General features: G+C 39.0%; 1 protein-coding gene across 1 annotated transcript in view; it reads left to right on the top strand.

The window, feature by feature from the left end:
• Positions 1–12,999, top strand: part of csmd2 (CUB and Sushi multiple domains 2) — a 539,567-nt gene that overhangs the window by 507,861 nt on the left and 18,707 nt on the right. Inside the window, exons 58-62 of the mRNA XM_069896324.1 lie at positions 4,033–4,098; positions 4,198–4,359; positions 5,886–5,998; positions 11,073–11,160; positions 11,943–12,081. Of these exons, the coding sequence (XP_069752425.1) occupies positions 4,033–4,098; positions 4,198–4,359; positions 5,886–5,998; positions 11,073–11,160; positions 11,943–12,081 (568 nt within the window). The remainder of the gene's footprint in view (positions 1–4,032; positions 4,099–4,197; positions 4,360–5,885; positions 5,999–11,072; positions 11,161–11,942; positions 12,082–12,999) is intronic.

Genomic DNA, 12,999 nt, shown 5'->3' with positions numbered 1-12,999 from the left:
GAATCCAATCTAAAGATAACATTTTGAGGAAACTGTTCCTGTACTTGTGAAAATACCACAAGAGAAAGAAGGTCAGTTGTGTTTAGATAGCTGAAAGATTCTCGCAAATGGAAATGGAAAGTAGAAAGTTCCGCAATTTAAACCTTCTTGAAAGAAATGTTCCTTGGTGTTATCAGTGAATCTTAAATCTTCCAGAATTAATCCCTCAATTTCCATTTGACCTTCTTCCTGTGAGTGCAATTTTGATGTCAGATATTCTTCTGGAACACATCCGAGAAGAATTAGGTTAGAACCAGAGAACACTACAACAAAGAAAACAGGCCATTCAACCCCTTTAGTCTGTACCAACCATCATCTCACTAGTCGCACTGACCTGTCCAATTCAATAACCCTCCAAATCTCTCCCATCCATGTATCTATCCAATTTTTTCTTAAAACACAAGATTGAGCCCATATTCACAACATCAGATGGCAGCTCATTCCACTCTCTCATCACTCTGTGAGTGAATAACTTTCCCCTAATGTTCCACGTAAACCTTTCCCCTTTCAGCTTAAAGTTATGACCTCTCATATTTACCTCCCCCAATCTAACTGGAAAAAGCCGACTTGCATCCATTCTGTCTATACCTCTCAAAATCTTGTAAACCTCTCTCAAATCAAAAGGTTGCCTTTCATAATTTTCTGAAACCATGCACAAAATGAAGAAAATATATTAAAATATTCTCGGATTTTTCTAACATTTCCATGATCGTTCACTGCTTTGCCAGAAATGGAAGAGAACAAGTACCCAGCAATATGGATCAAAGAAAACATTTTTAATGTTGTGCATGAACTGTGCAGTGTATTTGTATTCACTGTAGTCTGGCCCAACATTAATGGTTGGGAAGATAACAGAACAGCTTCATTTCATTCTCAATTTGATAATTGCATTGCTTGCTTTCAAATGCACAGTGGCTTTCAATGGTGCACACAGGCCATTTTTACTTCAAACTGCAGATGATGTTAAAACTTCCAGTAAAAAAGTTTATGGTACATGTGCTGCAGTTTTACTAAATCCAGCATGATACTTTTTGAGCCACTTCAGTGCTGAATGCATGGAAAATACCACTTACCTTGTGAACTATAAACCTTCATAAAACTTGCATCAATTGTTGCTTCTTTGATCCCAATCCTTAAACTAAGCTGCATTGACATTGGTATAATATGGTTTGTTATAAATCTAAAAGTAATCTAGAATACCATTTTCCTTTTGCTGAATAATGTGGCTAATTGTGCACCTCATGTTCATGGTGTCTGGCCTGTTTTCCATTATTGACCATTATTACACAGTGAGAAAAATTGCCCATTGGACTTATTCTTCCTTCAGTTGCACAGCCCTCCTTTACTAACATCCCAGTTAGCAAGGTTTCCCTTTATAATCAAACTATTTCCTCTCTCAGGCTCACTGGTTTAGTTACCTTTCCTCTGGCCATAGTTGGAAGTTTGTTGAATATATTCAAGACAGAGATTGCTAGTTTTGTATACTAAAGGAATTAAGGGACCAGGAGTGAGTACAGAAGAGGTAAAAGATGAACCACTTGTTCATTCACAGAGCAATCATTGATGAATTAATGGTTTTCGCCTCCTATTTCTCATGCATTTAAGTCATTGAAAATTTATTCTGATCCTTGAAGAAAGCAGCTATGACTTCATTAATAGCTGTAGACAATTTTGTTTGGTTTGAAGTGATATTCATGTCATTTCATCTCATCTTAAATATCATATTCTATGGTTCAATAACATTATCAAAGCTTCATTCTGTGTTAAATGAAGAAGGTGAATCCATATATCTCCTTGCACTACATACCAAAGTTCTTCATTATCAGTGTAGCAAATTTGAAGCAGTGTTACTTATACAATATATGGAAATATAATAATCAAATTGTGAAGAATCCCACAGCCAACAATGCATTCAATACACAAAAATGTGTTTTAGTGATATTGGTTGCAAAATGTCTGTAGATCTGTCTCTCTTGGGATAGACTATATTACATCCACCAGGCAAGATAGACAGGCCTTTATTCAAACATCACTATTTTCAACAATATGGCATTCCTACATTTTGTCAATATGTGTAGAGAACATTAAAGTGAGACTTGAAAGGAAGGTCTGGTTCAAAGGCCAAATATATTGCCACTCCATTCTGGTCACCAAATGAGAAGCCTTCAATTTTTCATGAAATATATTAATTTTTCTTTGTATGGGCAGTATGATATTTGACCCAAATTCCTCAGAATTTATTGCACCTGCATTTGCCTTTAATACCCCTGCCACCCCAGAAACTCAGTGTGATATCCTTTCATTTATCTTAATTGCATGTAGCGCTTGGAACCTCTGAAGTCCAGAAGATTACCCAACTTCATTGATGGGGAAAGCATCTAAAAGACATCAAAATTAAATCAAATGTCCTCCACATGGAACAATAAGCCTCTTTCTGTCTCCACAGATGTAATTTAAACATCTGAATTCGCTATTTTTAATTCCAGGTTTCTATCACTTGCAGTACTTTGCTATTTTATAGCCAGTAACTGCTTATTACATGTATCGTCCTTAAATGCAGAGCCTTGCTCAAAGTAGGTACTCATTATGAGCGTTATTTCAACAATATGCAGATCATTTCCAGAAAATCTGAAGCATCATCTCCAAGCCTAGATTCAGAGCAAGAATCTGTTCTGCAGGGTTCTTATTTTAATTATCAAAGATTATTATGCAAGTGAATGGTCTTTAGAAATTAGACATTAACAAACTGTTTTGTCTGAAAACTTCATTGCGAAGACCAATAGATTTAATGTTGAAATTGCAATAACATGTACATATGTGTTCCAATTCATATTGTTCTTGGTGAGAGAGAAAAAAATGAACCAATTCTAGAATGTGCTTGTTTTGAAATATCTTTGCTCTACCACAGAGAACTTACATTTCTCAAGTATCTTGGCATTATCAATTATGGACCAGCACTCTGGTTCTAGTTGGAGAAAAACTATAATTTACAATGTTTTTCTGGGAATACAAAAGGCTGAATGAGTTTTAAATTTTTCCATTTCAAGTTTGCATTATTTTTTCCAAATCTCATTGCCTTCAGCGATTTGGTAGTTCATAATCTTCCATGAATTTGTCTGATCCCTCAGTAAAATTAGACATGCAAGACATGCAAACCAAGTTCTTCCTTCTAATTTTATTGGGCGTACTACATACAATTGTGCAGAGAATTCAAGTCAGCATCGTTTATGGTGATGGTTCTCTGAGGATATCCTTGATCGGGAGTTTTGATAGTTGGATTAGTACTGGTGCCGTTGTAAGGTTGGTGTTAATTTTAAAGGTAGAAAATAACAGTAACCTGAAATTATGTGGTAACGATCAGAGTAGTTTTCAGTTTGTAAGAGAAAAGGCAACATTAAAGACTCCCAAATACTGAAGGGAACAAATGCAAATCAGTGCCAAGAATCTCATTCTGGCCTATTATTTTCAATTTTTCAAAACTTTTCTATATTTCTGGTTATTATCAGAAAACAAAATATGATTGCTTTTAGATAACACATCAAGATGGTGTCCATGATGTATTTTTTTTAAATTGTTTCTTTAAGTACGCTATCCTTGTTGGTTGTTGCGCCATTACCATAATTTGGTTCCAATACATGTTAATTACTTCTTGTCAATAAACATCCAACTGATTTTTTTTCCCAGTTGCTATGAATAGGATCTTTGCATTATTTGATCTAAAATGTCTTAAATGGTTGTGATGTCTTCCTCTGTAACCATCAACTCAGTGGATACCATATGCACAGAACTATAGAGCAGCCTGCAGCAATATGTTGTCATATTTCTCCCTGTAGAGGAATGAACCTTAAAGTTTATGACATCCTCATATGCTCGAGAATGAATTATTTATTGGCAGCCTCGCTGCCTGCAGTCCTCTGTCTGAACCTTTGTCTAACATTTGCCTTAATTCTATTTGATATCAATTATCATATCTTTTTTATTGGGTTTGTTTAGCAGACACAAGGCTGAGTGGAAGACCAATAGGGCCTGTGAAGGAACTAACAAGCAGCAAACTTTCAGGTGAGTTCACCACTTAAATACAAGCAAAGCCAGAAACCATTTAAAGCCTGTCTTTGGGTGATTGATCATTTCTAATTCTATTTTTCTCATCATTCGTAGTTCCAGCCAATGTCTTTGCCCAGAATTCTCTCTGGAAAGGTTCATACGAACATCTTGGGAAGAGGCAGCCAGTCATGTTGACAATTAACAGCTTTAATGTGTCCACCAGTCAAGTCAAGGCGACTCTTTTAGATCAGAGTGGAGTCGAACTTAGATTAACAGGTAAGTGGTCAAGTACCAGTAATTCTGGGGAGCTTTGTATATTTTGCACTAAAATGGTAACCTTGCATACATTCTTTACAAACAAAAGAGACTTCTTTGAACTATTTCCAGCAGGATGTAATCTAACTGAGTCACAGCTGTACTCTGCAAAATACATCTAAATTATCTTTTGGCCAGGAAAAGTCTAGTGGTGAGATCATGCATTCTTCTTGTTCTTGATTCTTCCCCCTCTCCCCACCTTTAGTTCCATCTAGTCTCTCATTCAATCACTATTGTCACTTTCTCTTTGAATCAGATTCTCCCTCTCTCTCCCCCTCTCTCTCCCCCTCTCTCTCCCCCTCTCTACCCCTCTCTCTCCCCTCTCTCTCCCCTCTCTCTCCCCCTCTCTCTCTCCCTCTCTCTCTCCCTCTCTCTCTCCCTCTCTCACCCCCTCTCTCACCCCCTCTCTCACCCCCTCTCTCACCCCCTCTCTCTCCCTCCCTCTCTCTCCCCCCCTCTCTCCCCCCTCTCTCTCTCCCCTCTCTTTCTCTCTCTCTCTCCTTCTCTCTATCTACCAATCAATTGCCTCTGTCTTACACCCCTTCGTGTTTTACCATCCCTGACAGGCCCCTGTTCAACCCCTTCTACCCTCACTTCACTGTTTACACTGTACACTCTCAGTCCAGATGACTCTAAACGATATTCTTCTCACTTTGTATCTGCTCAACCCACAGAGTTCTTCCAGCAGATTGTGCCTCACTAAAACCTGAAGGTTTTTGAGGTTGAATTTAATTTCCTGTGCACAAAGGAGGTGATGTAAGAAAGCCTAATTGATGAACTCCAATTTTAAGTTTCCTTCAAAACAAATTTACGAACCAATGAAGTTCAGAATTGGAGTTCAATACACATTTGGTGATTGAGGGCATAAACAACAGATGACAAATTTCTGCCAACTCCATTTTAAGATTTAGTAAGATGTAATTTTCCAAGAACTAATAAGAGGTCCCTTTTATTCAGAATTTATGTTCATTAAATTTTAGTTTTTCAAAATGTGTATTCATTAAATTCAAATGGCATTTAAAGACCTTTCCTAAATAGTTGTCCATAGAATGAACAATGATGCTCAATCATTATCCATCACGATTTGCAAGCATTTTGTCCTAACCTATTTAAGAGCACTGGCTGAGACAAAGACTCTGATTAGGGGGAGAGAGAGGGGGAGAGAGAGGGGGAGAGAGGAGGAGAGAGGGGGAGAGAGAGAGGGCAGGAAAGAGAGGGCGGGGAGAGAGAGTTCTGCACGGAACTGCCAATATTTCTGCAGAAAATTGAGCTCACTTCCCCAAATGCATCAGTAAACTCAGATTATTTTTAAGCCTCATCCCAATTTGTACAGTTGACTAATGTTTTGCCCTTGCAGTGTAATTTAAGAATCATTATTTCAGTGGCTATTTCCCATGTTAAATTTCCCAAAAAAGAAGTGTTTCAAGAGTGATAAATAAACAGAGCGATTACATTGGTTTATTTCTGAATGTGATTATAACTTTTAGGTTACTATAAGAAGGAGGAGCATCATCTTCTTCTTGAACTTTATAAAATCCGAGGTCCTGTGGAATTATTTGTACACAAATTTAAGAATAACAACCTGGCACTGGATGGATACGTAAGTATTGATTAAACCATCTCACTCTTTCAAAATCCAAATGTCATGGTAAAATGCTGCAGAGATGTTTTGAACAGAAAAATAGAGAACCGTCATTCAGACAACGTAGTCGTGGATCTCTGACAGTCTGTCAACAAGTGCAGCTCTTCCATTCCACAGAATCTGAAAGCTCAGAATTGAAGGGTGACAGACTTCAACTCAATAAACAGACTTGAGTTGTAGGTCATTTAAACATATTTGATCCGACCGCAACATTTTTTGAACTATCCAAGAGAAAATCTGATTCCAAATTATGAGAATATTTAATAATTATTTCCAATAGTAAAAAGTACATGCAGAATAAATACCACAGAGTGTAGCCAAGTGATGGCGATGTGATTGGAGATCCCTGCCCCCCTCCTCATCATAGTTCACACCGGCGAGGATGCAATAAAATTACTTGATATGATGTATAGAAAAATATCAGACTCCGTCTATAATGTATGCTGAGTTATAAGGGATGAGTAGATTATGTGCAAGCAAAGTACAGTGAAACCCCCCCCTCATAACGCAATGCTTCAAGGTGGGGTCATACTTAATTGGGGTCATGAAAAACAGCGTTTTCAAAAAAATAAAGAACGTGCAGTCATTTTTTATTTCATACAATCATTCTATTTCTTAAAAAAAGCAATCGAGTGTTCATTGCCTGAACGCAGCAGGTCGCTGGCGACGAGCGAAATCCAAAATGCCTCTGGGCTGGAGGACTTTTATAGGGTCCACATCCTGGGTCTCCGGCCAACGTAGGCTGGCTTCGAGGCACTCAATAGCTTCAGACACTTTCGGGGGTGGAGGCTCCTCATTGTCACCCTCCTGTGGTTCAGGAACGGTGCTATAGTAACGTTCCGGACGATCTCGGAGTCCATCAGATGCACCTATGTCAGGCTTTCATCATCGGCAGGGTAGCACTGGTTAAAATCCTCTTTGCTAATTGGAAACAGCCTCTGCGCCTCACCCACCTCTTCATCTCTGAAGCTGTAGAATCCTTGCACATCGTCATCTTCATCTACCTTGGTGGATTTTCATGATGAAAAGGCTGGGAGATGAGTCACTAGTGGGCGGGCCAACCTCATACATACAGCAGCCCACAGGTAGGGAATAATGTGCAAGAGGAAACCCAGCATTTTTCTATACAGGAGAGCTGACTGCTAGCCCTTCCCACCTAAGTGGCAAACTTCTCTAATGTTCATGCTTTTAAGATAGTCTTTCAGCGTTGTTGATTCATCTACAGTTCTACAAATTAATTCCTGCCTGTAATTCTGCTTGAACACAGAGATGATCCCTTGATCTAGGGGCTGGATCTTAGATGTAGTGTTCTTTGGGAGGTAAGATGCTCGGGTCTTTCCATCACAGCTTAATAGGTTGGCCGCTGGCGGGTGGGCGGGATAGTTGTCAGGCAAAAGAAGATCTTTGGGTTCCAGCAAATAGCGTGGACAGCAGGGATGAAAGTTATGTGATACCAATCCTCAAAGATGATGCTGGTCATCCAAGCATTGCGGCAAATGTGTATACTTGAACGATAACGACTTCATGTTGACATGGTGGACGCAGTGGGGCGAGAGAAATTTGCCTATCGCGTGTTCCAGTCTTGTTAAAATAAAACAACGATTTCATGTGATCTTTGCTCACATCAATGGACATCATCTTTGCTAGACAATGTGTGATTTGGGATCATCTTGTAGCAGAGGCCTGTTTTGTCACAGTTGTACACTTGTTCTTCAATATAGCCACCTTCTTCTAAGAGAGTTTTTAGTTCTGCCGGATATTCACTGACGGCGGCACTGTTGGCTGAGTGAATTTCTCCAGACACTAACACTTGAGAAATCCTGTGACAGCATTTAAAATGGTCTAGCCATCTATCATTATCTTGGACCTGTGAGGTTTCTCCATTGATCAGCTGGTCAGACTTCTCGGATTGAGCTTTGAGAATAGGCCTAGAAATTGGAAGGCCTTCTGAATGAACCACTTGTACAGGGAGTCATCGAGGCTGTCTTCATGCCTTTGGCCTTTAGTCCCACCTCTTCCACAACTTTCCAAAGTGACGTGTAACTTATCTTCCTGAGATTTCTAGCCATGAATTGTTGATTCAGGTACTCCAAGGTCACGTACAACTTGGGTTTGACTTATTCTTGATTGCGTCAAGTGTTTGAAGCTTTTTTTTCCACTGATAAAGATTTTCATCTACTAACAATTTTGATCTGAAACCATTTCAATTCCAGAAAGAGGAAAAAAAAGGGGTCCACTGGCTGATTCAGTTATATCCAGTTTGTGTTAAATCAGGATGCGTTCAATCCACTTTAGGGAGAATGATTTATTTCTGTATTTATTGTCTTGTATAAATGCTTATACTTGTAGTCAGCTGAGGCGCAGTGAGAGAAAGAAGGAGTCTGACTCTAGTGGCATCCAGTTGGAAAACTGTTTACTTTTTCACACGTCCGCGTGTTTTAAACACTTCTCCCCCAGGAACCCCCGTGCACTGCAGGATGGAAATGACATCACCTTCCAGCCCACTGTTTTCCCCGCAGTCAGAGCCTTCCAGGTTACTGACGTCGACGGTTCACCCACGACTTCCTGAGCCGGTTCAAACTGCGCTTAGGCAAGCCGTCACCTACTCATGTCTAGTCCAATCATAAAGCAGGTAATTTTTGTTAATTCATCAACATTCATAACATACACACATGATGAAACTTACCTTCAAGCACGAAAATTATGTCTCCTATTGTTATGCTTCCAAGATCTATGTAATTCTCTCTTACTGCTATTTCTTGCAGAGAGATGCTTGCAATTGATAGTGAAATATTTAAAGCTGTATGTCTCTGCCAATGTTGGGTATTCCACTGGGGATCTCCACCTCAATCCCATTTCCAAAATCTTTCGCTGTGTCACTTTAGACATCTATTTCAAGTCTTGCTTCCAGTCAGATTGCATTTGGTCTCTTCCTCAACAGCAACAGATTAAAGCACTCCATGCTGAGTAACCCCTAATATGTAAGAATTGCTTCTAACTCAGTTGCAGCAGTACAGGAAATAAGGAGAAGGAAATTGAACTCAAGGGACTGCTTTAAGAACTAGCACAGACTCCAACGGACTAGAACGCATGCCAATAACTTGCCCGTTTGATCTTCTGAAGATAATGTATGAGTAATATCTTTTTGAAATTGATTTGCTAACACTAAAAGTTAAATTATCTTACTAATTTGGAAAACACAAAGTTTCTTCATAACTTTCTTTGCCCAAGTAAAGGAGGAGATCCACTTGTCAGCCTTTCTCCCTCACAGTCAACACTGCATAACTCGAGTTATGCAGATCCACATAATTTTGTTACTATGGAATACTCAAAACAGCAAGTCCAACGACAGCCATTTGGATGAATAGTCGATGTCTTCTGTGCAAAAGCTGACCTTTATTTCCTTCTATGTGGTTAATTCCATCTCTGAAGATCTCGTAACGCAGATGGCCAGTTGTAGTCGATATTCAGGGCACAAATTACATTGAAAATTCTACCAGTTTTTCCAAATCATACTTTTGCTGAAGTTCGGTTGTCAAACTTATTTGCTAAACATAATTCTATCTGAACAAACCCAAGTGGGAAATATAATAGAAATGCTATTTTATTCTAACACCAAAAATATTGTTTCAATTTTAATCCTATAACTGAAATGGGTTAATCAGAGAAAAAAAATGTTAAGCATCCTGTTTAATTCCCTGTGAATAAGCCTACTTTTAAAAGCAGATGAATTCTTTAAAAATATATTCAAGGCCTTCCTTGAACAAATATATATGTTTTATTGCTGTAATTTCATAAAATATATATTTTTATATATTCAAGATTTTAAGAATTGCATATTTGCATCATTGTATCTAAAGCTTATTTGAAGACTGACAAGCAAGAGTGACTAACTCGATGAATAATGCATATGGGTTGTGACTAGGTTTATCAGTCAGACCAGTAGCTGAGCAATTGAACCCGTCCTTTAATGGTGTGTCAGAGGAATGGGTCGTCTGCTGAGCACACAAAGAATATGGCTTAGGCCCGAAGTGTCAGCAATATATTTTTGTCAAAAAGATCCTAGATACTGAATAAACCAGCTGAGTTCCTCCAGCATCTTGGTGTTTTTACAAAAGAATATTGAATGTGTTTTGGGTGCTTTGTTCTGAATAGAGTAAAGGAATCACAGAGGGGGAATTCAAGGGTGAGGAATGGAGGGGAAATAGACTAAGGATCAGTAGAGATAGAATCAGAAGAGATTGAACAATGGAGATTCAGAGCACTGGACAATATTCCCAGTATATATCATGCTTGAAATTCATCAATAATTTGTGCAGATCTGTCTTCTTGGTAACAACCTTGTAAAATCTTCCTGTATGAAAACAAGAAAAGAATCAACTAGCTCCTGGGGCATATTGAAGTGGTCAAAACAATGAATTGCTAATGTGCAGAGCTGCTAAAGATTCTAGAAGGTATTTTAAGTCTAAAATGGTCATTTTTCTAGGTTTTTTCTCTCTCTCTCTCTCTCTCTCTCTCCCCTCTCCTAATGCTTTAGATGCTGTGGTGATACGTAATTACACCACTAGGTCATCCCAGTGACAGTCCAGAGCTACAGTCCAGCCTTCCAGTTTTGTCTTGCAGAGAGACAAGACCTCTTGGTATACATATTAGTTTATTAAATCGTACTGACAATAACCACACCAGCAGTGCGAGTCTAAGACAGCTTTAATAAACTAATATGTACACTAAGAGGTCTCGTCTCTCTGCGAGATGAACCTGGAAGGCTAGACTGTAGCTCTGGACTGCTTTATAGACAAGGTCACCGGGATGACCCCTGGTGACCGAGTGGTGTAATTACATATCACCACAGGTGCATTCCCCGAAATACTTCTGAGCATGACACCAGAGAGTTAGTCAGGGTTAGCAATACAAATAATTATCAAGTTTCCACATAGAACCTGCCATTGGGGAGTAAAATTGAGGTCCTCCTTCTCCAAATGCTGTTTACTGGCAGGATGACCAACCTCTGATTTTTTTTTCTTTCATTTAGGTTTCTGCTGAGGCTTCAGGAAACACGTTTGTTTACCAGGGATTTATCCAAGGCAAGGACTTTGGACAATTTGGTCTCCAAAGAATAGGTAATACAACTTTCTGCTAACCCTGCTGCCCCAAATCCCTAGTTATGCTTCTGAACTACCTAGTTGCACTTTCCTATCTCTTACTTCACCATTGACTTCCTAGCGGCTCCTTTCTGCATGTTAGTAAAGGCATATGAAGTGATTCTGGAGGGAAAGCCCTGTCTGTTCATTCATTATCTGTTGCCATTTCACAGATTATTCAAGCAGAAAATTAACATATTGGCCTCAAGTATTCTAATGCACTCCTTGTTCAAGGTCATCAGAGTTGTGGTGTAGTCCAAAGTTACATCATTTGTACATAAATATAGAAGCAGCATTTGCTTCACCAGTATTTTGGCAGCAAATTTTATTTTACTAAAAGATGATGGCAGTAAGTATTCTTTGCAATCACCAGAAAATAATTTGCACCTATTTCCATTGAAGTGCCATGTACAGCTTGTTTGTTCTACCTTCTCTTGCTATATGTACAATAACAGTCCGTGAGATTGGAATAAAACCCCACTGCCCAAGGTGTGTCCAGAGAGACCTTGCGTCCTGACCTTTTTGGAGTTCCGGCAGAAACTTTAATTATTGTTGTATGACATCTGGAAATTTGCCTCCTTATAATGGAGTTTGAGCACCAACAGTGATGTACGGTTTGTGTAGACGTGCCAGCTGTCATACACTCTATGTCTGTGAGATGTTTTCATTTCATTGTGTGTTTGTAACTTTCTTCACAAAATATATTTTCTCTGATTTTACTGTTCATGCATATGCAAATGACCTGATGTGGTTTTATTCAGATCTACACATGCTGGAAGCTGGCACAGATTCAATTGGACATCACCTGAGCACCAGTAGCAGCTCGGTAGCAGTTGCGATCCTTGTGCCTTTCTTTGCCTTGATAACAGCAGGATTTATATTGTATCTCTACAAACACAGGTGAGTGTTATCAGATCAATATTGTTTGGTCATCTTGATTCAATTCAGCTTTTCAGTTTTGAGAGCTCTTAGTTCACCTTAAACCTAATCCTACTAGTAATGCATCTATTTTCTTTCTCATAGAAAAATTTACTTTATTTTTAATTTAGACATACAGCGCAGTTACAGGCCATTTCGACCCACAATCCCATGCCGCCCAATTACCCTACCTTCAACCTTCCCCTCCCCCCCCGCCCCATCAAATGATGGAAGGAAACTGGAACTCCCAGGGAAAACCCACACAGACATGTGGAGAACGTACAAACTCCTTAGAGACAGCATGGGATTTGAACCCCAGTCCAGATCACTGGCAGGCACTCCAAAGACATTACGTTAACCTCTACCTGCTGCCCCAACTGCCAGTGTGGGCATAGTAATGTCACATAGTTATCATGGAGAGTATTTTCCTGAGTTTGAGGTAACTACTTACTTTATTCACAATAAATTATTTACAATGCAAGAAAACTGTTCAAAATTTTTCACAGTGTCAATATTCGTCCATTCTCATCATTGTATATTTTATGTTCTCTTTTCTACTCAGTTACCACCACTGTGGCATCTTATCATTTCTCTTTTCGCCCCCCAGTTGGTTGAGGAGCATGAGTATTTGATTCAGGAGTGCTTGTTGACTGCAAAAAAAAATAGGGCAAAGACCAATTTCAGTGGTAACATTTTGAAACAGGAGAAACAATCCAATTGTTTACTTTTAATAATGTGCTTTCAACAGATATATTTTCATTTACTAGTAACAGAGTTTTTGACTTTTAAAATAAAATCTGGCCCAGTGAGAGAAACGTCCATTACTGAAAGGACTGGGCTAATTAATCAGAAAGATGGTCTAGCCAGCTGAAACAGTGGTATAAAAGAGGATGGTGTAGT

The sequence above is a fragment of the Narcine bancroftii genome, chromosome 8 (assembly GCF_036971445.1).
Source record: "Narcine bancroftii isolate sNarBan1 chromosome 8, sNarBan1.hap1, whole genome shotgun sequence".
NCBI classification, from domain to species: Eukaryota; Metazoa; Chordata; class Chondrichthyes; order Torpediniformes; family Narcinidae; genus Narcine; species Narcine bancroftii.
The sequence above is the reverse complement of the archived record's forward strand: the minus strand, read 5'-3'. Positions and strand labels throughout refer to the sequence as shown.